The following is a 25905-nucleotide window of genomic DNA, read 5'->3' as shown; positions in this document are numbered from 1 at the left end:
GACACAGAATTGAACCTTGAGGGACCCCCACAGCTAGGGGGTGGGAGGAAGAGGGGGCGCCCACGAAGGAGACTGAGAGTGAACGGCCAGAGAGACAAGAGGAAAACCAAGTGAGGACAGAGTCAGTGAAGCCAAGGTTGGATTATGTTTCCAGGAGAAGGAAGTGATCCTGATCCACGGTTTGAAGGCAGCTCAGAGGTCGAGGAGAATGAGGAGGGAGTAGAGGAGATTGAATTTGACAAGAAGGAGATCATTGGTGACCATAGAGAAGGTGGTTTCTGTGGAGTGAAAGGATGGGTTGATATGAGTAAGTCATTTATAATGTATAATTCAAAGATATGTTCATGATGTTATGGGGTTTTATATATATAGAGGAGCAGTGTGGCTTAGTGGAAAGAGCCCGGGCTTGGGAGTCAGAGGTCGTGGGTTCTAATTCTAGCCCCGCCACTTGTCTGCTGTGTGACCTTGGGCAAGCGGCTTCTCTGTGCCTCAGTTATCTCATCTGTAAAATGGGGATTAAGACTTTGAGCCCCACATGTGACTACCTTTCATCTACCTTAGTGCTTAGAACAGTGCTTGGCACATAGTAATATTGTAATGCATATTGTAAAAAAAATACATAAATATGGGACGAATGTCAAATGTCCAGAGATCACAGATTGAAATGCATAGATTGTGTTACTTTGCACAAAGTAAGCGCTCGATATATACGACTGGTTTGAGGCCAGAGGAAAGTTTATTCAGTGATTCCACCTGTACATTATATTGGGCCCCCATGCAAGCCAATTTAGGACTTCTCTGTCAATCAGTCGTATCTACTGCTTACTGTGTGTAGGCTGTAAGCTCTTTGTGGGCAGGGAATGTGTCTTTTATAGTTTATGTTCCGAGGCTCTTACTACAGTGCTCCGCACGCAGTAAGACCTCAATAAATCCGATCGACTTGACTGACTGCAGAGCCTTGTATTCTCCCAGAGCAGTTGGGAGAGTACAGTATAACAGTTGGTAGACATGTTCCCTGCCCACAACGAGCTTTCAGTCTAGTGCGCTCTGTGAAAGAACAATCTGGAAAGAACAAAAGCTGAATGAACGGGAAGTCACTAGACCAAAATCACTTGTTGAAAGCCAAGAATAAAAAGCTATATATATGTTTAAGTATTGTCGTGTCTGGTTTGTTTGGGATGCTCATTGAAATATCACGTTTGGAAGTGGGAGAGGGGTAGTTCACCAAAGAGGCTTTCTGAGGAAGTGGGATTCCGGGTCACTTTAACCCTGGACTAGGGTAGGGTTGGAGAGAGAAGATGCTCAATGTGAGATAGCTCAAAGTCAGAAGTTAAAAAGTGAAGGGGTTGGTAGTTGGATGAGCCCTCTTATTTGCATTTATTAGTCTCTTAAGAATATTCAGAGCACTGTACTAAGCCCCAGAGAAATACACTGGTGTTGATTCAAAGAGAGTCCCTGACCTGCCAGGGAAGACAGTTGTGGGAAAGAACACCAGGCTAAATTCAACAAAATCTCTAACAGTAGTAACGACTAATAAAAATTGTGGTATTTAAGTGCTTACTCTGTGTCCGGCACTGTACTATGTGCTGCGGTCGATACAAGGTAATTGGGTTGGACACAGTCCCTGTCCCACATGGGGTTCACAGTCTTCATCCCCATTTTCCAGATGTGGTAACTGAGCACAGAGGGAGTGAAATGACTTGGCCAAGGTCACACAGAAGATAAGTGGCAGAACTGGGATTGGGATCAGAACCTTCTGACTCCCAGGCTCTGTTTACTAGGCCACGTTACTTCCCAGTCTTTGGGCTAGTCCTCGGGCTCCTTGCTGGCACTCACGCTGCCACCTGGCTGCCCTCAGCATCCCAGTGTCTGCTGTGGGCAGGGAACGTGCCTTCTGACTCCATATCGACCTCTCCCGAGTGCTTAGTACTCTGCTCTCAGTAAATGCTCAATAAATACCACTGATCGATCCGATGATGCTTCTCCTGTCACGTCGTCTCAATCCCCTCATCGTTCGTTTACTCCTTGCCTGTGCAGCAGACTGGGAGGAAGGGAGCATTCATTCAATAATATTTATTGAGTGCGTGCTGTGTGCAAAGCACTGTACTAGGTGCTTGGGAGAGGACAATATAATAATAAATACACACATTCCCTGCCCACAGCAGGCTTATAGTCTAGAGGGGGAGCACAGGAGATAGTCCCAAGAGGCCAAGACTGGTTGACCCATTTGGCTTGCAATTCTCTGCTTGTTCCACAAAACAGCTATTTGAACATCAGCAGCTTTGGTCTCCTCGACGCTCCCAGAAGTCCACTGTTAACTTCTGTTTGAGTCACCATCCTGAGCAGTGTCTACCCTCTCTACCGACTTGTTCATTTCTGGACATCACTTTCCCCACCTGTAAACATTAGACATACTCGGTTGTTAGGGTTGTGAAGGGAATGATTCTTATTTTTACTGTAGCTAGGTTTTTGCTGAGCTCAAGCATTCTCACTTTTCTTACTCCCTGTTAAATAGGTGAAAAAGCAAACAGCATAGACTCTGATGGATCTCGTTCCACAATGTCTGCACCACGGTAATATTTTCACAGTTCTCCCTCCTGGCTTATAGTAAGCGCCTAACAGATACTATTATTATCATTATTCTTATTAAACTGTGAGCCCTATGCAGGACAGAGGCTGTGTCCAACCTAATCAACTTGTATCTACCCCAGCGCTTAGAACAGTGTTTGACACATTGTAAGCGCTTAACAAATACCAAACAATAGTTGAATCTGCCCTTAAGTGGCCTTTAGTCATTGACTCTAAGTTCCAACTCGCCTTTAAGAAAAATGCATGGAATTTGATACCGATACCCACCTTCCAGAAGGATACTTAATAGCTGGCATATAAAGTCAGTGCCAATAATCATGACTTCTGGAATTAAGATATTAACACCCTAATTGAACTACACTTGAATTAGTCTGGGTTGATCTATTTCAAACCTGGACTTTTACATATGTTCAAGTCAGTACAGTCAAGTCTACAAGAGCAAGTCATTGTTGTGAAGGACATTATTGAGTTTTGAAATTTTTCTGAAAGTTGCCAGCAAATCAAAACTAGACGATGAAATTAATCTGTCATGCTGGGAACTCTGTTTTTTCCCCTGCTCATCAGTTAATCCATGGTATTTGAGTGCTTACTCTGTGCAGAGCAGCGCACTAAGCATTTGGGAGAGTTAGCAGACGCGTTCCCTCCCCACAGATGAGCATCTGCAGAGGACCTTTCTGAACAGGTAGGGGAATCTTTAACCAGCCTGTCTTCTTTCATTTTTTTCTTTTTTTTTTTTAAAAAAAGTATTTCTTAAGCATTTATTGTCAGGCACTATAGTAAGGGCTGGGGTAGATACAAGCTAATCAGGTTGGACATAGTCCATGACCCACCTGAGGCTCACAGTCTTAGTCCCCATTTTAAAGATGAGGAAACTGAGGCACAGAGAAGTTAAAAGACTTGCCCAAAGTTACACAACAGACACGTGGCAGAGCCGGGATTAGAACCCAGGTCCTTCTGACTCCCAGCTCCGTGTTCTCTCCATTAGGCTACAGTGCTTCCTCTAGAAGAACTTAGAAATAGACAATTTACAGATGAGTTAACTGAGGTACCTAGAAGTCAAGTGACTTGCCTGAGTTTACACAGCAGACAAATGGCAGAGCCGACATTAGAATCCAGGTCCTTTTGACTAACAGGCCTGCGCTCTATCCACTAGGCCATCTTACTTCTTTCCAATTCCCATCCGACGGCATGAACTCTACCCAGATTCAGGAGAGACCCGGGGAGTACTAGTAAGCATTGTCTTGGTAGAGCACATATTCTTGCTTCGAGCAACAGGGGAGAAGATGACACCAGGACCCACTGATCATGTCCTCGTAGACGTCTACAGAGCAGTTGGTCTGAGCATAACAGTCCTCGTCTTGGGTCAAAACTTGATCCATCCAGCCCAAGTGCCTGGCAGAGTAATAATAATTATGGTACTTGTTAGCCACTTACTGGGTGCCAAGCACTGTTCTAAGTGCTGGGGTAGATGCAAGTCAGTCAGGTTGGATGCAGTCCCTACTCCGCAAGAGTCTCGCATTCTTAATCACCATTTTACAGATGAAGGAAATGAGGACCAGAGAATTGAAGTGGCTTGCCCAAGGTCACACAGTAGGCAGAGCAGGGATTATAGAGCTCAGGTCCATCTGACTCTAATCCGGATGCTTGGAGGTAGACACCAGAAGGCAGTGTGAGCCCCATGTGGGACAGGGACTGTGTCCTACCTGCTTAGCTTGTATCTACCCCAGCACTTAATTCAGTGCCTGACACATAGTAAGCGCTTAACGAAGACGGTAATAATTATAGGCGCTGGTGGCTAAAGAAAGCCTTGAGGCCTTGCCAGGCAATTTTGAAACTGTCTTCCAGTCAGACATTATTTCCTCATCTTCCCTCCCACCCCCCACCTCTTCCTTCCTCCCCAAATCTCTTCAGAGCCCCATATCCTCTGGGTGGTTCAAACCATATCCTGTCAGATGAAGCCTTCATCCTCATCTGATCTGGCCCTGGCCTTTTCTTTTTTTTTCTCAAAAAAAAAGAAAAGAAAATCATAGTCCAGGAAGATTCAGGAAAGGGCAATTTATTTCATGGCTGTTCTTTCCTGGAGTTTCTACACAGCGAGGTGCCTTCCCTTGGTTGTTCCCTTCCCGGCCTGGAGGGTCTATTCAAGATCTAGGGGCATGAGATCAACCCTCCTCCCCTCCTCCATCACCTTGAGGGAAAGAGACCTCACATTAATATCTGGGGGTTGAGGGAAGTGTGTCGGGTATTCCAGGCCTGCGAGGACAGCCTTGGAGGGCTGCCGGAAAGGATCCCGGTGCAGGCTGACAACCAACTTTTTAACCTCAGAAAATTGGGAAATCATCTGTGGGAACCCTTTCAGTGTGGAGGTGGTCCAGAAAATGGCCGTGCGGGAAGGACAACCCCTTGGCTGATGTTCTAATCAGGAGGCTGTTTGATCCCTGTGGAAGAAGCTAAATGAACCGACAGCCTCTGTTCTTGTGAAGCTGACCACTGCAATGGAAGGTGAATCCCTGCTATCCCGCTACAGGCTTTGAACCCGGTAGCTCCTCAAGAGCAGGGAACACCATATAACAACTCTTCTGTTGTACTTGATATTCTTTATTGAGCACCTACACTCTACTAAGTGGATTGTGGATTGAGGTTTCCCCTAGATACACAAGTGAGGCGGGAAGCAGTAGAGCAGAGCAGAAGCCACACAACACTGGTTTGAATTCCTTTTGGGCAGTGGAAGAATGATCACTGGAGTTGGAAGGAGCCAATTTTTATTTACGTGACTTTAGGCACTACTTTAATAGTGCCAAAGTCAAACCGATCTCCGTGACATTTTCTGGAACAGAGGAATGAGATTATTGGCTGAGGGGACAAGAAGGAAGGAGGCCAGGAGGCTGCTAAACTAAGGGATCTTATTTAAGTGTTTTGTGACTAGGATTGGCTGGAGCATGCCGATATGGAAGGGGCAGTTTTCGTCAAATTTGCAGTTCATGCTTAGAGTGAAATTGCCAACATTCTCGAACTTCAAATGAAAGCAATGCTTTTATTTTGAGCATTTTGGCCTTGACTTGAAAGAGTAGCAAACAAAGCAGAAAGCTGAAGTGATAGTCTTCATGACTTATCAGGCTGTAATTCTGCATGATGTATATCGAGAGAATTTATATGCCTCCCATGTAGATTGAAAACTCCTCCCTGTAGACTGTAAACTCCTTGTGGGTAGGGATTGTACTTTTCCCAAGCTCTTAGTACAGAGTCTGCGTACAGGAAGCGTTCAGTAAATACCACCAATGGGTTGACCGATATGCCAGCTGGTGAAATCTGGGTAGTGTGTGTTTTGAAATGAGTCTTATCATTGTCACACTGCATCACGTTTTCTATAAAGAAACACCACTGGTCATTTAGTCTTCCCACACCACTTGGATTACTTCATTTCCGCTCCCTGTACGGCATTTGCTCAGCAAATGTTGATCTGTCAAACAGTATTACCCTCATGAGATGCTCTCTGTCTGCCTCTGTGTTTGTTTGTTTTAGTTTGGCATTTCCTCATAATGCCTCCCGCTGTGAGTTGGGTATTTACGTTTGGAATGAAGCGGGCAGCCCCCTCTTCACCTTTGATTTTTCTTGACGATCAAACTGAACCATAGTTATTGAAGCCTAGGCTGAGCTACCTCTTTGTGCCATGCACACAGACATGTGGATAGAGTTGTGTAGCAGCAAGCCTCTATTCAGGGCTTGTAGGTGGTTTGTGTTGGCATAACTCATGCCGACTATCCCACCTTAAGTGGTGGAGAGAATATTCAGGATACTGAGAGAGCGCGCTTTGGCAGGTCTGGGCTTTACAGTGGCATAGGTGATGACCACCATTCTGGATACCCTAGCTTTGAGTGGACTTTGAATCCTCACCATATTGCCAGTCTGAGGACCAGCTGACTGACTTTGGGGTTTTCTTGTTATTCAGGAGTTTTATAAAAACCTGGCATCTTTGAGCATTGAGGCGCTTGTGTTCCCAAGTGGCTGTCTTGGAACCTCAGGATTCATTTTTGATTATTATTGGCATTTGTTAAATGCTTTGAGCCCAGCACTGTTCTATGTGCTGGAGTAGATACAAAATAATCAGATTGGTCGCAGTCTCTGTCCCACATGGGACTCACAGTCTAAGTAGGAGGGAGGAGGATTTCTTTAATCCCTACTTTACAGATGAAATTGAGGCACAGAGAAGTAAAGCGATTTACCCCAGGTGACACAGCAAACAAGTGGTAGAGCTGGGATTAGAACCCAGGTCCTCTGACTTCCAGGCCCATGCTCTTTTCCACTAGGCCACACTGCTCCTCATGAATGGAGGGTTTCCCTAGTCTGGATTTTCAGCTCAGTGTTTAACACCATTCATTTACTTTGTGTGAGTTCTTATCATTGGGAATGAAGACCAAAATCCTCTCACATGATTCTCAGTAGCCACTGAACCAAAGCATTTTCTGTGACACATCAGGTCCTCAGGTATTTGGTCTTATTTTCTTGAATCTAGGGGAGGGGATCAGCCTTTAAGGTATCTTAGTATGGAGCTTTGTGGATAGAGAATTACTTAAAACCCTCTTGATCATAGTCTCAACTTATAAATTCCTTTTGAGGTAGTCTTTAATCATTTGGGGCATAGGATAAGGTGTCTAGTTTTGTATGAACAATCTAGCATTTATGCCCTGAAAAAAAATTCAGCCATAGAACAGGAAAAAACAGTTGTCCCTGAGCCTTTAAAAGATAATCGAAGCCCTTTATTTTTTTTCTGCAGATAAAGAAATGAACATAATTTCCCTAGCAACCTCAGGCCCTCGTTACTGCTGTTAAGAAATCCAATTGAAACACTCACCCCTTATGATAACTGAGGCTAGTGATCTTCACAACCATAAGGTATTCAGAATTGCAGGAGCACTTGGGGTCTGTTAATGCTGAATAATGAACCTGTGAGAAATGAAAAGAATGATATGGGAAGAGACAAAGGAACCCTGATGGTTTTAGTTGGGTTTTTTTTATGGCATTTGTTAAGCACTTACTGTGTGCCAGGCACTGCAGTAAGCACTGGGATAGTTATAAGTTAATCAGGTTGGACACAGTTCATGTTCCGCATGCCGCTCACAGTCTTAATCCCCATTTTATAGATGAGATAACTGAAGTCCAAAGAAGTGAAGTGACTTGTCACACAGCTGACAAGTGGCAGAGCCGGGTTTAGAACCCAGGTCCTTCTGCCTTCCAGGCCCGTGCTCTAACCACTAGACTACCCGGTTTTCCCTCACATGTGCCCCTTCTTCACTGACCCAGTACCCAGTCCGTAACATCTAAACAGCAGATATCTTAAGCCATATCAATATTATTGATTTCCTGGGCTCCTTGTATTTTGAATCAGTGCATTTTTTGACTTCTTTCCTAGAGGATAAATTGTGATGTCTTCAACACACAGTTCCTTCAGATGGGAGAGACTGTCACCTTGAAATCTTTGACTCCACGATTCCCCACAAAACACTCGCCTTCCCCCTCTTCCTTTACTGTTTTTGTGTTCTTTGTCTTCACGCTGCCTTGACATGGCCTCTTTTTGGCCCTTCTTCTTTTGAGAGACAATGAAGTCCACCGTTAAGTATGGGTGTCCTCTCTCTCCCATCTTCTCCTTCTGTCATTTCACTTTCCCTTCCTGCTCTTCTCTGCCTCAGCTGCTTCCTACCACGGAGGGAAGCAAAGTCGGGCTCAGCATTTTGGGGTTTTCTTTTCTCCGCTTGAATGTAATTGAATCCATTCTCTTCAGCAGGTCTTCCATGTTGTCACACCACCGCTTTCCAGATCCTTCTGCTCAATCAACAAGAGGCACCCTGCAATTCATGCAACTCTCATTTTCCTCTGGCAGTTTTGAACCTCCCTCAGGAGCTTCTTTCAGGCCCAGTGTTTTTCATCCTTATTCCTCTCTTCTTCTTCTCCTCTCCCTTTGGTGGGGAAGTTTTACTTGTTCAGGTTAACGCATACATTCACCTACAGGATATGTTAACCCCAGCATCACAAAATGGTTATTTCAGCAGCTTCATACTAATATGTTTTCACCAAGGCTGTCTTTTTTTAAAATATTTTATTCTATTGATGCTCTTTTCTATCCACCCTTTGCTCCTTGTCAGCAAAGTTTGTCTATTCTCTCTTTATTCCCGAAATAACTCAGCATTTCTGCTTTCTCACAGAATATTAATCCCTATGAGTTTCTTCGTGTTCTATTTTTTTTTTTTTTACGGTATTTGTTAATCACTTACTATGTGCCTGGCACCATACCAATTGCTGGGGTAGATAGAAGCTAATCAGGTTGGGCACAGTCCATGTCCCACGTGGGACTCGCGGTCTTTATCCCCATTTTGCAGAGGAGGGAACTGATGCACAGAAAAGTGAGATGATCTGCCCACGGGCACAGAGCAGACAACTGGCAACATAGCAGACAAGTGATGTGTTGCCTGAAAACATCACAGAACCTCCTTTTAAGCACACAGGTTTGCGCTTCTTTATACCCAGTGCTTTTGTCCATTGAAACTTTCCCCAAGCATTTCAGATGCAGCCAAAGATTTTGCTGTTCAGAGTGTGGTATCCTCGCTTTGTTTCTGGAAATTCATTTCTTGTTATGGAGGGGCAGCTTGTGGCTTAGTGCCCACCAGTTGTTATTGGGAAGTTTGTTACTGCCTGCCGTTATTCTTGATGCTGACGATTGGAGTCTCCCATTAGGAACGACAGATGGGCTTCGATCCCAAAACTCGAGCACTGTGAAACTCTGCGGAGGAGTTGATGATAGAGTTAATGGCTGGTCCAGAGCCCCTTGGGCAGTCTCAGGCCTGCCAGCCGTTTTCCCGTGGGGGCACTGAGCGGAGCACATTACGAGGGGTCTGCGCTCTCTTGGCCGTTGATAATTTGCTGCTGGTAGAACTGGAACTGGATCCCAGAGCCGTGCTCAGTGTCACCGGACCAACAGCAGTGCGACCTGGTGGAAAGAGCCCGGGCCTGGGAGTCAGAGGACCTAGGTTCTAGTCCTGGCTCTGTCGTTTACCTGTTTTGTGACCTTGAGCAAGTCCCTTCACTTCTCTGGACCTCAGTCCCCTCATCTGCAAAATGGGGATTCGGTACCCGTTCTCCCTCCTACTTAGACTGTGAGTCCCAAGTAGGACCTGATTATCTTTACTTCTTTAGGACAGTGCTTGACAAATAGCAAACACTTAACAAATACCAGCAGAGGTGGTCATTTATGCTTAAGTGCCAAGTAAATATTAAAAAATAGCAATAAAGCTGAGAATTGTGGGCTGAGTAGCTGCCTAGAGAAGTGAGTGGGAATTTTGCTCCTTTTGAAAGCTTTGCTTTCTATATACTCAGATTATTAGTTAAATTTGTTGCCTTATAAGGCAGTAAAAAAGAGCCAAGAAATTGAACAGTGTGGAAATGCTCCCAAGTAAACAGGTACAGTTCACTTTGTTGTTTCAGGCATCTGCACTTATCTTTCTTTTTTGAGGAAAAATAGAAATATTCATAGAGATCATTAATGAATTATTTAATAGACAGGCCTAAGGCTCATTAAAAATAGAGCTGTTTTCTTTCTTTCCCCTACCCCCACCCTGCAAAAAAAATGAATTTCTGGCTCAGTAACTGGTTTGAAGTCACGTTAAAAGATTCTGTGTAGGATCAGGCATTGTAAAATGTAGGTAACTGCTTCCTCTGTTTATTCTCTCTGAACTGGTTGGTTTTCATTATTATAATCCCAGGTTTTGGGCTATACAGCATACAGAAGTGTGGCAAAAGAAGATAAGCTTCCCATAAGCAAGTAATAATTATAATAGTGCTTACTGTATGCTAAGGACTGGAGGTAGATATTTGACATCCAGATCAAGTAATCTCTGACCCACATGGGGGTTCAATCTAAGAGTGAGAGAAAACACACCATTTTAAAGATGAGGGAATTGAAGCACAGAGAGGTTAAGTGACTTGCCGGAGGTCACGCAGCAGGCCAATATAGAGTTGAAACTAGAACAGGAAGGGACTTAGGTCACCAAGTCCAGCTCTCTACCTCCAGGTAGGTGAAAAGTAATACCAACCTGGACAGTTGAATTCCAGGCCTGTCTCCCGGGACAGATGTTCCAATAGTCTCCCTCAGCGTCGAATTTGTCCATCTGGCAGTCAAGAAGTTCTTCCTCTGGTCCGATTGAAATCTGTCTCGCTGTCATCAGAAACCCAGTTCCTCTTGCCTGGTCCTCAGGGGACAGAGAGGGTTAACCAACCCTAATTCCTTTAACCTTTCTACCAAGGCCTATTTTTCAACCCTGTCATCTTTTCGGTTCTCTGATCTGGATCCTCTCCAGTTTCCAAACGTCCTTTTAAAGTGCAGCCGGAATTGGATGTGATTCTCTAATCAGGGCCGGTCAGCACGGGGTATGATGGTGGCTTCCCCACCCTTTCACGGCTGTACTCCTCTCAATTACTCCTCCAGCCCTCCCGATGGATCAATCAATCAATCAGTCGTATTTATTGAGTGCTTACGTGTGCAGAACACCACGCTGAGCACTTGGAAGATATTATACCACAGAGTGGGTAGACACATTCCCTGCCCACGATGAGTACACAGTCTAGAAGGAGAGACAGACATCAATATAAATACTCAAATTACAGATATGGACATAGGGCTGTGGTGCTGAGGAAGGGGTGAATAAAAGGAGCAAATTAGGGCGATGCAGGAGGTTGGGGGGGAGGGGAAAGGAGAGCTTAGGGAAGGCCTCTGGGAGGAAATGGGGAGGGGAGGGTAATAATCGGATAGGAAAAGAGTGGGCATGTCTTGCAGCATGGTATTGGTGACTCACATTCAGAGAGGGGTCAACTAGGTTCCGAGGGGTTTTTTTCCACTGTGCTTGTGGCTGTATTTGTGTCTGGTTTTTCTGCCGACATGCAGTATTTTGCACTTATCCTTACTGGATTTCATCCTCTTTTGTGGGTTCAGCTTCCCAATTTATGTAGAGCACCGAATGGGATTTTTTTCCCCCCTTTTTTTCCAAAGTGGCGGCAACCCCCTCCATTAGTTTCGCCCACAGATTTGAGCATGCTTTCTGTTTCCCTGCTCATTATCTCCAATAAAAAAGCAGTCAGCCCTACCTAACAGATGTTCTCAATGCTAAACGGTTAGTACAGGGCTCTGCATACTGGAAACATTCAGTAAATGGCCACTGATTGTTTTTCTTTTTCCTGCACGTTTTGGAGAGGTCACCAGTGGGGAATTAGGGAAAGTTCTTCTGAGAATCTGCGCCTTTGTGGGTAGAAGCGATAGCAGTAGTAAAGTCGATCTCTTAACAGCATTTATCAAGTGCCTACTCTATGCAGAGCAATGTATTAAGTCCTCGGGAGAGTAGAGTAGAAATTCACATAGCTGATTGCTGCCTTCAAGCAGCTGTACTTGAGCGCTGGGGAAGATAGAACAGATCCCACAGCACTTATGTATGTATCTCTAATTCATATGTTATGAATTACTTATATTAATGTCTGCCTCCCCCCAGACTGTAAACTTGTTATTGGCGGGGAATGTGCCTGCGAATTTTGTTGTACTCTCCCAAGTGCTTAGTACAGTGGTTTGCACGTAGTAAGCACTCAATACCACTGATTGATATCTGAGAAGAAACAGGGAATGGGTTTACTAACTCTGACAAATTGTACCATCCCAAGCGCTTGGTACAGTGCTCTGCACACAGTGAGAGCTCAATAAATTCCATTCATTGATCGAGAAACAGCCACCCCCAAGCACGTGGTTTTGGTCAAGGCATGTGTTTTACAAAATGTCTTCTCACCGCGGGGCGGGGGCTAGTAGGGTCCATTATTATCGAAGCAAGGAGTGGGCGAAATGGACCCGGGCTAAAGGACGATCCCTCAGGTTGACGTTTTGTAGCTACCTATTGGGAAAGATGTCTTAGCCACTTCTGCAGCTAATCTGCGGAAGCAGGTCAAGAGTGTCCATTCCAGCCAGCTCTGGAGGATGCCCCATGGGAGGGCACCGAAAGCTCTGTTGAAATCTCACTCGATTTCATCCTTTGCCTCCCCGTTGCGGTCGATCCCTCGATCGTCCAAGTAAATTACGTTTGGCACCAGACAAGCTTCCCTAGAGCTATGTTGGTTGTTTCCTAGAATTGTAAATTCTCCTAGGTAGCTACAAATAGATGGAGAATTTTGGCTTGATTCCTTCCCAAGATGATGATATGACGCTGAGTGATTACAAGGCACTGCCAGTCAATCCATTAATCGATGGGATTTATTGAGCATTTACTGTGTGTAGAGAACTGTTCTAAGTGCTGCCAAGCTTTGGAAAGATGGGCACAACTTTTTCCCTTTGCCAGTCCTCCCCTTTGAGTTCTTCAAACCAGGCTGTTGACTCCAGTTGCATCCATTTATTTTGTCAGTGTTCTAAGGGGCATCTTGTCCTGATTCAATCAGTGTTATATATTGAACACTTACTGTGTGCAGAGCACTGTTAGTGTTTTGCTTCTACTTTGGGTGAGTCTCTAGGCCCTGTTCTTCACAACATGATGCCTTCAAAACTAAAAGATTGGGTTTGAGTGGAATTGGAACTCAGGGCGCAGGAGCCAGAAGGCAGAATTTGATACCTGCTTCAGCATCTTTTGGGGATTTTGTTGGTTTTAAGGTCTTTGCAATTTAGGGCTTCCTTTTGGTGCCATGAACAAGTGAGCTGCTGCTGTTCACTTTAAGAGAAAAGCAAGAGACAAAAAATACCTTGGGCGAATGCGGGAGGAGGTGACTTGCTGAATAAACTTGTCTACCATTCTGAAGTGTCAGCTCTGTGGAGGCCATTTTAAATCTGGGACTGCCTTATTTGGAGCAGTGTTCGATATATTTTGTTGTAACCACCTTCAGTAGTCTTAAGCACCTAAGCACAGAAGTGAAAAGTGACCCATGATCCTAAAATTTTTATAATTCAGTAAAGGGTGTGATTTTAAAAACTATAAAAAAAGTTTACCATCTACCCTCAAATTTGCCCAACTCTTCGGGTAAGTTCCCAGTTTGGACAAGGGAGTTGTTGAAATGTTTATTAAAATATTCCATGCCCGAGGAGAGTCTTTCCTTCACTGAATCAGTGTTTTTAATGTTTACATTCCAGGGAGGAAACAATGCTGGGCATACAGTTGTCGTGGATTCTGTGGAATACGATTTTCATCTCTTACCAAGTGGAATCATCAATCCTAACGTCACTGCCTTCATTGGTGAGTATGTGGAACCAGTAGGAAGTCAAGCGTAGTTTGATTTATTCTGAATGAATGTCTGATTCTCACCTAGTGATTGGTTTATTGGCTCTTTGTGGATACATTGTACCATAATTATGGAAGGAGCTTTACAGTTTTATTTAGGGCTTCTGAATTTGTACCTTCCTGAGATAATGACTTGAGGGTTCTCTTTAGCCTCCTCTCCGCCCTTTTTTATGGTATTCATTAGCCACTTAAAATGTTCCAGGTACTGTACTAAACCCGGGTAGATGTAAGCTTATCAGGTTGGACACAGTCCATGTCCCACGTGGGGCTCCCAATCTTAATCCCCATTTTACAGATGAGGTAATTGAGCCACAGAGAAGTGAAGTGATTTGTCCAAGGTTACACAGCAGACAAATGATGGAGCTGGTTTAGAACCCAGGTCCTTCTGACACTCACTAGACCATACTTCTTCCCTTTCACTGCAGTCATTAGAAACAAATCAGTTTTTCACAAATTGCTCACCAGTCCTAAAAGTTGAACAGGAAAGGCTACTTAATGGGTGGAAAAGAGCAGGAGAGCCTCAAAGTCAGTGGTCAGGGCTTTTGCTCGATTGTAGAGGGAAAGGTGAAGCAGAATCAGAGAAGTCTCTTGCTGTTTATATTAGTGTCCATCTCCCCCTCTAGATTGTGACCTTGTTGTGGGCAGGGAATGTATCTGTTTATTGTTGTATTGTACTTTCCCCAGGGCTTAGAACAGTGGTCTGCCCATAGTAAGCTCTCAATAAATACATTTGAATGAATGATTAGGCTGCAGCAGGAAGAATTTGGAGGCAGAGAGGTCAACAAGGGAACTGCTTCTTTAGTCAGCAGGGAAGAGCTTAGGTCAGAGGAACTTTCGTCAGAGGGATGGCCTTTGGGTAGAGAGGAAGGGGTGGATTTGAGCAATATTGTGGGGTTAGAGAGGGAAGATGAGTTCACTTTTAGCCATGTTGAGGGTGAGGTCCAGCAGACGAAAATGTTTCTCTTTAAAAAGAATTCCTGTGCTCTTTAATATTTTGGGAAGGGTAAGCATCGATTGAGGGAAGTTCATAAAACAACTAGGATAGTTACTCATGGGGTGGTTTTATTTGGACAGATGAATAAGCCATTCCTTGGTGGGAATTTCCCTTTATGATAATAAACAAGCTTTCGTCCTTTTTTTTTTAAATCCCCCCTGGTGTTGCCAGTTTCATCTGTTTGAATTCCTTAGGGAACTTGTTCAGTCATAGTTTGCAGAGCTTGTTGTTGGGTGGAGAAGAGAAGAAGAGGAGGAGGGGAATAGGTGCTGAAGCGATCAATAAAGGTTCCAGTTCACACCCCTTCCCACCCACTCCTGGAGGGAGGCCCCTTTTGCTCAATTTCTAACCTCCCCAGTACCTTTTTAAAAACATCTTTCCATCAGTTTAAGCAAGCAGCCTCCGGATGGGTGTGCCCAAGGCAGGGGCAGGTCCTGGGTATTGGGGGTGAAGGGTGGTTAGTTCCCAGCAGTCCCCCGAACAGGTAGATTGAAGGTGTGGCCCCGTCTGGTATTTTTGGCAGAAATTCAATAGACGCGTCAATGGAAATTTAATGTGGGTCTTAGAGGACAGACGTAAATTCCAGAGAAGGGTGAATTCTGCTAATATAAATAAAGGGGCTTCACTGTGGTAAGGAGATGTGTGTGAGGTCGGGAGATGTGAAAATTCTGAGTAATTGAAGTCATGAACAAATAGGTACTAAATAGAAAAACATCATAGTAAACATGTGAGGGAGATTAATACTGTTCAAATGCCACAAATGAAATAGCATTTGTAGCTTGGATTTTGAATGCCTGAATGTGTGTTTTTCAGGAAACGGTGTGGTGATTCACTTACCAGGATTGTTTGAAGAAGCGGAAAAAAATGTACAAAAAGGAAAAGGTAAGAATGATGCCTGCCATTCTGGCCTGCAGCCAAATAATGAATTCCTAGTTAGTGTCTGTCCTCCTGAAGAAGGACCAAGGGGTGATTAGTGTAGTCAGAAGGCAGCCCACGGAAGGACAAAATCAACCTAAGGCTCCTGTCTATCCAGCCTCCTCAGCAGGTGGCAGAACTGAGGACGGTCTGGGGAAGCCACGCTGTTTGGAAAGGAGGGGGTGCCTGGGTCGGGGATGGGGTCGCTGAGACTCTCCAAGTGTCACAGGCCCAGGAGGAAGGCAGAATCAGCACTAAGGGAGATGCGGGGACCCAGGGACCCCATCCAACACCCCCACCTTTCCCCCTTCATATGTGCCACCCTGTCTGAAGACAGGCGATGAACCAGAGGGGGAGGGGAGTGGGCAGGTTTTTGGAATGCCCACCCATCCTCATGGCCTAAATGGGGAGATGGGCCATGGGGATGGGAAGAAAAACCTCAGGATCAGCACTAACAGTCAAGCAAGCAAAGATTAACTTGACTAAATAACTACATGGAAAAAATAAATATTCACAGGTAAGTCCTAAAATGGCTGATTAGCTGGGGAATGAGCAGAAGAAGAATCATTACAATGCAAACGTTCAGATAATATCACTATTTTCTTCCCATCTTCAGGTTTGGAGGGTTGGGAAAAAAGACTGATCATTTCTGACAGAGCGCATATTGGTAAGGTGAACATATTGCATGTTGTCTCTCCCTCAGCCCCCTCTTCCCCCCCATAAAAAAAGCAGGCCATCTCTCCGTAGGCTGTATCGTGCACCGGGCTTGGGATTCTCGTAGTGGCCAGAGGGCTAGAATCCCAACACTTCAGCCTGGGGGATGGCCATTCACCAGCCTATGCTTGATTAGCTGTGGAGATCAGAAAGTAACTTCTCCATCCCTCTGCCACAAGCATTTCACAAACTCTTCAGCTGCCACCTTCTCCTCTTTGTCCTCCTTATTCTCCTCCCCCTTTTCCCTCCTTCTCTTCCCCCCCTTCCTCCTTTTCAGAGGGGCTCGAAATATTCTAGAACTTAAAACCAGGTCAAGAGCAAGTGATAGGTGACATCTCCCATTAACAACCGACGAACCTCCAGTCCCACCGTAGAGATTGAAGGGCTGAGAACCTGCAGGAAGGAATTGATTGTAGTGACGGTGGTTTGTCTGGTGCCCCCCGCACTCCCTCACCTTCGCCCGTCGTGCTCCTGAGGGGCACAGAGGGCAACGGCTGCATAAGTGGGCAGGAGTAGCGGGCTTCTCCAGAGTCGGTGAAGCTGCTCACTCCTCTCATGAAATATACTGTCATCACAAATAGTCAATGGCGTGAGCATACTGTGCAGTGGCAAAGAAGAGAGCTGCTCCATGTTTGTAACAAAATTGCTGAATTTCCCAAGGTCCAAGATATGTTGAGTCCCAAACAACATGGTAATAATAGTAATAATGGTATTGTTGAGCATTCACCTCTGTGCCAGGTACTGTTGTAAGCGCAGGGGTGGTTACAAGCAAATCGGGTTGGACACAGCCCCTGTCCCATGTAGGGCTCACAGTCTCGGTTCCCATTTTATAGATGAGGTAACTGAGGTACCAAGAAGTCAAGTGACTTGCCTGAGGTTACACAGCAGACAAACGGCGGAGCTGGGATTAGAACCCATGACTTTCTGACTCCCAGGCCAGTGCTCTATCCACTTTGCCACGTTGCTCTGGACCTTTATTGAACTCTAAACCTCTCTTCAAGCTTGAGAAGAAAATGCTCTTGAGTCATCCTCCACCAACCGGGGATGGGGTCACTCTGTCTTTGCCCGGGAGAAAAATGTCATAGAGCAGTATATCCCCACAGGTCACAAACCCTTCTCATTCTCACATTTCAGGGAGGGGCAGTCAATGCTTGAGATTGAATAATGAAAGGAGGGCAATAGATTTTTTTTATAAGAAAAGATCAAACAGATCCCCCAGTGCTGAACAGATTGAAATTCCATTTTGAAGCTTCACTTTGCATTTTGACGGGTGATGTGGTTTGTTGTCTTTTCCTTAGTGTTTGACTTTCACCAAGCTGCTGATGGCATCCAGGAACAACAGAGGCAAGAACAAGCGGGGAAGAAGTATGTATCTTTACATTTTGTCAAACGTGGATTATAGAATTTTAATTTCTGTGTCTCAGGGAGCCACAGGTGCTTCAGTTCAAGTCTGTCATAAAAAGGAACACTGGAAAGTCCTATTGCGTATTTCAGAAGAAAAGGGCAAGCGTAGCTCAATCAAGGGAATTATTGCAGCGCAGAGGATTGTATTAAGCGCTTGGGAAAGAAAATACAATGGACTTGGTAGATGTGATCCCTGTCACCAGGATTTCATAGTCTATTGGGGGAGAAAGACATTAAAATAGATTACAGATGGAGAAATAGATTATAACAATATTTATATAAGTGCTGTGGGGCTGGGGTGAGTATCAGAGCGTTGAAGGGGTATGCAGACAAGTGGAAAGTTTAATCGTTCTGTGGATAAACCCCACCAACCAGAGTGGCCTAGTGAGTAGGGCACGGGCCTGGGTTCTAATCCCGGCCCTGCCACGTGTCTGCTGTGTGACTTTGGGCAAGTCAGTTCATTTCTCTGTGCCTCAGTTGCCGTATCTGTAAAATGGGGATTAAGACTGAGCTACATGTAGAATTTAGACTGGATTAGCTTGTATCTACCCCAGCGTGTAAATGCCTGGCATAGAGGTAGCACTTAAAAAATACCATTAAAAAACATCATTCCACATTGTTCCATTCATGAAAAGCTAGGTCTGATGGAATTGCTTCTTCTGAATAACTGAGTTGATGGGGCATTAGAGGCTAGATATTTCAAATGTCATATTTCACAGCTGTTTTGAAAGTACTTTTGGGGACAATTGTTTAAAGTAGAGTTCTCACAGGAAAAGCTTTTGTAGGGGGTTGGGAAAGGAGGTGAGGGGAGACTGGAAGCTTGTTGTAGGAGTGGAACTTATCTACCAAATCTATTGCCTTGTACTTTCTCAGGCACTCAGTACAGTGCTCTGCACAAAGTAAGCTCTCAGCAAATTCCACTAATGGAGATGTTTGAGAGGCTATTTGCATACCGCCTGGGTTTCTGTTCTGAACTCCTGGCTGTTAGCTCACCCCATAGTCTGGATCCAGTAAAGGAACAATGAAGCCTGAGGGAGGAAAGGGTCAAAAGGCCAATTGGATACTGTCCCACCTTAAACCTTTAAAGCATAATAATAATAATAATGTTGGTATTTGTTAAGCGCTTACTATGTGCCGAGCACTGTTCTAAGCGCTGGGGTAGACACAGGGGAATCAGATTGTCCCACATGGGGCTCACAGTCTTAATCCCCATTTTACAGATGAGGGAACTGAGGCACAGAGAAGTTAAGTGACTTTGCCCACAGTCACACAGCCAACAAGTGGCAGAGCTGGGATTCGAACTCATGACCTCTGACTCCAAAGCCCATGCTCTTTCCACTGAGCCACGCTGCTTCTCAGCGTCTGTGCAAAAGATGACAAGTCTTAGATTCTGTCCTCTCTGCTCTCTGCCTCTTCCCCAGATTCCCTTCCTGCTGAATTTGGTTTAAATTTTCTTGGTCAAAACTTCCTCAGGAGGAGCAATACACTGTGTCCTTGGAGGGGTTGGAAGACGTAGGAATATTCTGTCTTCTGGAGATAGCTGTATCGTGCCAGGTTTTACTATGTAACCCTTTTCGATGCCAACCTGCACTTGAGGGCATTGTTTTGATCTGCTGTGGAAATACATAGGAGAGTGGTTTCAGACTCTCAGCTTTTCAAAATACATTTCTGTTTTATTTTGTTTTTTTAAGTTTGGGGACCACCAAAAAAGGCATTGGTCCAGTTTATTCCTCCAAAGCTGCTCGAAGTGGCCTAAGGATGTGTGATCTCGTTTCGGACTTTGATGGCTTCTCTGAGAGGTGACTCAAGCTTTTATTTCTTTCTACCCCAAGGCACGAATATTTGAAAGAGTGAAAGAATGTGAATATTTGCAAGTAAAAAGTTATTTTTAGTTAATGAACTGCTGTCTTACATTGGTTCTTCCAAACAAAATGTTGAGATGTGCGGTGAAAGAATTTGAACGAAGGCTAAATTGTCATTACCTTTATTACAAATAAAAGCACAAATTGTAGGTCATGATAAGGAGACAAAACTGGGGAGATTTGGGCTGTTGGTGAAACAACATTAGTAATCAAAACAGCATGTCTGAGCAAAGTTAACACTGTTTTATGTGTTCCTTCAGGTTCAAAGTTCTAGCAAACCAGTACAAATCTATGTATCCCACATTGGAGATTGACATTGAGGGAGAATTACATGAACTCAAGGTAAATTACATGAACTCAAGGTGAATGGGGCATTCACAGTCTCCTATAACACTGTTTACATAGCCTGGTATTTAAGTACTAACTTGTATGCACAACCCATTTTCCTTCTTCTTTGTAACTGTAATTACTGTAGTAATTTAGGACCTATCTGTCCTCTCCCCCCAACTAGATTGCAAGATCCTTGCAATGTCCTATTCTGTTACTATAGTGCTAGGCACATAGTAGGTGCTTAATAAATATGAAATGTGTTGATTGGACCCTAGGTGGCCTTTCCTTTCTCCACTACAAAGAACCTCCTACTCAAAGTAATTTCCTAGGTCCCAGCTGCCTGTAGAGTGGAGAGCTGAGGAGATTCCCTGAACCCTGCTGCCAGAGTTTTGAGGGGCTTCTCCTCATAGAAAGAGTGTGCCGGAATGTGGTTGTCCCCTTCATGTTTGGGCTAGACCGCATTGGGCAGAATTGGATGTTTTAGCAACCAAAGTTGCAGGGGAATGTACTGCTTAGTGTATTTGGGAGTCATGACTCCATAGTCAGCAGGTAGATGTACATCGTGCTTGACTTGAAAAGTTGGGCGCTTCGGTTTAAATGCAAATCTAATTGCTCAAACAAAGTTCCTCTGCCAATTTAGTAGGAAATTGGAATTAATTTGGAAAGTGGAGCATGTTTAGACTTGTCTTTAATCTTTGATATGAGGAAGGAGATATTTCCTTGTTGCTTGCTGTGAGGTTGAATTAAGCCTCAACTTTTTCAGTGCAGGCAGTGACCCGTGCTTTCCTGTTGCCTCGCTGTTTTTCTTACACCAAACTCTCTTTCCTGTTCTGAGAACCGGAGGCTAGTACACTCCCCGCTGAAGTAAACCCCATTGCAATTTAGTATAATAAAGCCAAGGTAGAGCTGGCAGTGATGTATTCTGGGTGTGGAGTTGGCAAATTCAGTCCACTTGGAAATAAAGGCTTTTATTTTCCTGCAGGGCTACATGGAACGGATCAAACCGATGGTGAGGGATGGCGTTTACTTCATATATGAGGCCCTGCATGGTCCACCAAAGAAAATCCTCGTAGAAGGTGCTAACGCAGCCCTACTTGACATTGATTTTGGTAAGCAAGGCTTAGTTCTAGAAGAACCTAGTGGCTCCTCTAGACTGCAAGCTCCCAGTGGGCAGGGCTCTGTCTACCAACTCTGTTGTATTGATTACTCTCCCAAGTGCTTAGTACAGTGTTCTGCGCACACTTAAGTGCTCAGCAAATCCCCTTGGACGATAAGTAGTGCCTTAGTTTTTGCTGTGCATGCGTGCTTAAGGACCGTATCATTTTTCTGAAGGACTGTCAAAGCCTAACACACCCTGAACCCTAAACTGTACATTTCCACTATAAAGCGTTGACCTGGCCTCGCTTGAGATCAGGATATTTCTTCTCAGTGACACAGCCAGGCTGTTGGTGCGTTGGACCCATAATGACTAAGGAGCAAATTCTCTCAAAGAGATGCACTACCCAGCAGGCGTTTCATTTGCTCCTCCAAGTCTAAGTTGAAAACCATCACTCCCCCCAAAGGGAGCCTAGACACTGGAGCATAAAAACCCTCCCTTTTTACTCCACACTCCTGCCATTCTCCTTCTGGACCAGTCTTCAGTAACTGGTTTTTTTCTTTGTTTTTAAATATAGCATTTGTTAAGCACTTTCAATGTGCCAGGCTTTGTTTGAAGCCCTGGGATAGATACAAAGTCATCAGGGTGGTCACAGTCCTTGTCCCACATTGGGCTCACAGTCTCAATCCCCATTTTACAGATAAGGGAACTGAGGCACAGAGAAGTGAAGTGACTTGCCCAAGGTCACTTGGCAGACGGGTGGCAGAGCTGGGTTGAGAACCCGGGTCCTTTGACTCCCAGGCCCGTGCTCTATCCACTAGGCTACGCTGCTTCTCTCGCAAGCCTGGCCCAAGCACCTGGATTTTTCCTAAACTTTCCTTTCTTGAATCTCAGGCACGGCAGCCTCTCTGGCCTTTCATTGATTTACTGCTGCGTCCACGCAGCTTCTTTTTTCCCCAGTCAGGCCAGCTACCCCCAAGGAAGGCTGTTATCAGTAGCAGCAGCAGCAGCAGCATCAGAGGTATTTATTGAGCGCTTGTGTGTGCAGAGCACCATACTAAGCGCTTGGGAGAGGACAAGAGTAGACACTTTCCCTGCCCACAATGAGCTTACAATCTCTACCCTCACAACCCACTGCAATGCTTCATTTGGTGTGAGGGGACTTATTTTTCTAGGTGCTGGATTCCTTTCCATGGCATGCTTGAATTTGTAGAATTTAATAGCTCTTGCAGGGCCCAAACTTTAGTGTGTATGGGATGTGGGCATTTCAAAGAGACTCGTGCTTCATCAGTTTTAGACTTATCTCCGTAATTTCCAAGTAGCGAGTAAACTTTTGGAATAAGCCGATTCAAATGACGATGAAATGGAAGGAAAATTGGGTAAGCGGGTGGGGCTCGGTAAAGCCAAATGCACTTTGACTTATTTTCTGTTTCTCCTTGATTAGGTACTTACCCTTTTGTGACCTCTTCAAATTGTACAGTTGGAGGTGTTTGTACTGGCTTGGGTATGCCACCTCAGAACGTGGGAGAAGTCTATGGAGTTGTGAAAGCTTACACAACCAGAGTTGGGATTGGCGCCTTCCCAACAGAACAAGACAACGTAAGTCCCGATCGCCGGAAAAACAGAATTTGCCAAAGTGGGGAAAGTGAACCGTAGGAGTCCACCGCCGCTTTCCTTCTCTTATGGCGAAATGCCAGCCACCTTTCTCCTTTTGCCCTCGCCTTCATTTGAAAAAGTTAACCAGTTCTACAATTTGGATTGAGGTTTAAAAATTTGAAGGGTTACTTAGGATATGGAGGCGATGACCTCTGTAGAGGGTAGAACTTTGTATATAACACTTCTTTTTTTCTTAAAGCAGAATGTCAATGAATAACTTTCCTTTCTTCTTCCTCCCTCTGTCCTGCTTGGATAACAGCAATTTCCTTAGTACAGTGACTTACCCTTAGCAAATAGTCCTCTGTCTTGCCTGTAGTTTCCAATAGAAACAGGTTTTTTGTCGTTGCTCTTTGTTCTCAGTGAGGAAGCTTTTTTTCTTGTAGTAAGTAGAAATCTCGGATAACCGTCAACCGCAGCTACATGCAAAGCGGCAGGGGACCTTGGCCTTGGATCGGATTTTTTCAAAGACTGGTCAGGTAACTTGGAGACAAAGGCAGAAAGCAAGAAGGATCCAGAAGCACAAAAGCGATGCGGCCCAGTGGGGAGAGCCCACGCAAGAGCACACACAAGCCACTTGCTGGCTGTGAGACCTTAGGCAAATCACTTCACTTTTCCAGGCCTCCGTTTCCTCATCTGAAAAATGACATTTAAATACCTGTTTTCCTTCCTACTGAGACTGTGAACCACATGTAGGACAGGGACTCTCTGACCCGATTATCTTGCATCTACCCCAGTGTATAATACAGTGCTTGACACACAGTAAGTGGCTGAACAAATAGAATTTTGGAAAGCTGCAGGTGGAGAGGATTCAGCAGCACAAAGGCTTGAGAATGTGCTTGCAGAGCACTAGGTAAAATGAGAAACGTTCCTGAGAATTAGGACTAGAAAGATACCTGAGATAAGTGTTTGAGTAATTAATTTGCAAGCTATGTAGGGGGCCAAGCACATGAGATTCTTGAAAGCAACTAACATGACTTTCTGAGAAGCAGTTTGGCCTAGTGGATAGAGCACGGGCCTGGGAGTCAGAAGGATCTGGTTTCTAAATTCTGGCTCTGCCACTTGTGTGCCATGTGACCTTGGGCACTTCACTGAGCCTCAGATTCCTCATCTGGAAAATGGGGATTGAGATTGGAAGCTCCATGTGGGACATTTACCATGTCCAACCCGATTAGCGTTTATCTACCCTGATGCTTAGTAAGGTTCCTGGCACATAATAAGTGGTTAACAAATACCATTAAAAAAAAGTTTCAGTTGTGCCATCCATCTACTCATGATTCGAACATACATCACCTTCTCATTGCCAAGCGGGGAAAGTCTGGTCTTTACCAGTGTCCTGGTGGTGAGTGCCCAGGTGGTCAAGGCCTCCCTCTCCCCCTACCAAAGAGATGTCACCAGTGGCTCTTCTCATGGTCAGGGGACATAATGAGTGGTGAATCTCAGGGACTGATCACAGGTTACTTGTGTTTGGATCCTTGAAATACCACCCAGAGTAGGGAACAGATAGGTGACAAGATAGGTGAGGGTGGGAAGTGAAGACTTCAGAAAAAAACCATCATGTCTCCATGCCAACCTAGTCAGATGTTGGGCTGTTGAGTTATCACTTTTGTCTTCCGCTCCTCACAGGTGACATTTTGAAGAAGTTCACTGATCCCTTTGGGCCAAGGACAGATGTGGCAAATTTAACTGCCAGGATAAGCCAGTCTGAGAGACTACCTCTCCTGTCCCGTTACCGCCTTCCCCCACCCCCTTTTTTTTGCTTTTAGCTCTGGTGAAGATACAAGCTAGTTGTGTTGGGACACAGTCCCTGTCCCACATGGGCCTCAAGTCTTAATCTCCATTTTTCAGATGAGGCAGCTGAGGCCCAAAGAAGGGAAACGACTTGCCCGAGGTCACCGAGCAGACCAGTGGTCAAGCTGGGATTAGAACCCAGGTCCTTCTGACTCCCAGGCCAAGACTCTATCCACTAGGTCACACTGCTTCCCGTTGTAGATATCTAGGGGTATCCTCTAGTGCTGCACTAATCTGGAGAGCAGCCATGGCCTCAGATGCAGAAAGCAGGCAACTCGTCACTGTCTGTAGTAGGCTCTTTCACACCTTCCAATGTCTGGTTTCGAAAAAATCCTTTCGGAGATTCCATTTAAAATTGGCAGCTAGATGTTCCAGAGAATCCCATCCTTCTGATAACGTTTGACCTGTACGTTGTGGTTGTTTTCAATCCTTAGGGTGGTTTTTATTATGACGTTTGCTAGCGTGTCTGGATGACTGGAAATCGGATTGTTCTCTGTTCTGTCCATTAGGAAATCGGTGAAAAATTACAAATCCGAGGTAGGGAGTATGGCGTTACCACCGGGAGAAAAAGGAGGTGTGGCTGGCTTGATCTTGTGTTGCTCAAATATGCACATATGATTAATGGATTTACAGCGTAAGTAATTTGTGGTGTTGGAAAGCTTCAGGAGTAGTTCTCGATTTAAATTCTTTCCCCTTTCATTGTGGCTAGAACGTCGATCTGTAGAAGTTTGGGTCTCATTTCAGGGACCTTTTTTAGGGGCCTAATTTTTTTCCATTTCTCCCCCTTCAACCTGGTTCAGTGTTATCTTGTATTTACCCTAGCCCTTAGGTCAGTGTTTATCACCTAGAAAACACTTAATACCAGTAGCAATAGGAGTAATAATAGTAGTGATAATAATAATCGTTAATGGAAGTTATGGCTTTTGGAATGTACTTTTTCAACATCTCAGCTTTGCCTTTAATACATTTTCCTCACCGTTTAGGTTGGCTCTGACCAAATTAGATATTTTGGATGTTTTTCCAGAAATTGAAGTTGGAGTTGCCTATAAGTTAGATGGAGAAATCATACCTCATTTCCCAGGTAAATATTCCTTTGGTGAATGTGCTGGTGGATTGGGGCCTCAGGGAAAATTGAGCCATGTCAAATCAGTGGTCTTTACTAAGTAGTATTCACTGTACTAACTTCTTGGGGAAGTACAATATGATAGAGTTGGTAGATGCACTCCCTGCCCACAAGGAACTTCCTGTCTACGGGGATGGGTTAACAAA

At 44.7% G+C, this 25905-nt stretch overlaps 1 protein-coding gene across 1 annotated transcript in view; it reads left to right on the top strand.

Annotated features, from left to right (window-relative positions):
- Nucleotides 1–25905, top strand: part of ADSS2 (adenylosuccinate synthase 2) — a 31912-nt gene that overhangs the window by 2654 nt on the left and 3353 nt on the right. Inside the window, exons 2-11 of the mRNA XM_029047560.2 lie at nucleotides 13730–13832; nucleotides 15685–15753; nucleotides 16403–16453; nucleotides 17799–17865; nucleotides 19596–19703; nucleotides 20027–20108; nucleotides 21079–21205; nucleotides 22637–22791; nucleotides 25146–25270; nucleotides 25620–25717. Of these exons, the coding sequence (XP_028903393.1) occupies nucleotides 13730–13832; nucleotides 15685–15753; nucleotides 16403–16453; nucleotides 17799–17865; nucleotides 19596–19703; nucleotides 20027–20108; nucleotides 21079–21205; nucleotides 22637–22791; nucleotides 25146–25270; nucleotides 25620–25717 (985 nt within the window). The remainder of the gene's footprint in view (nucleotides 1–13729; nucleotides 13833–15684; nucleotides 15754–16402; nucleotides 16454–17798; nucleotides 17866–19595; nucleotides 19704–20026; nucleotides 20109–21078; nucleotides 21206–22636; nucleotides 22792–25145; nucleotides 25271–25619; nucleotides 25718–25905) is intronic.

Source organism: Ornithorhynchus anatinus, chromosome 19, assembly GCF_004115215.2.
Source record: "Ornithorhynchus anatinus isolate Pmale09 chromosome 19, mOrnAna1.pri.v4, whole genome shotgun sequence".
Lineage (NCBI taxonomy): Eukaryota > Metazoa > Chordata > Mammalia > Monotremata > Ornithorhynchidae > Ornithorhynchus > Ornithorhynchus anatinus.
This window is presented reverse-complemented; position numbering and strand designations above follow the sequence as displayed.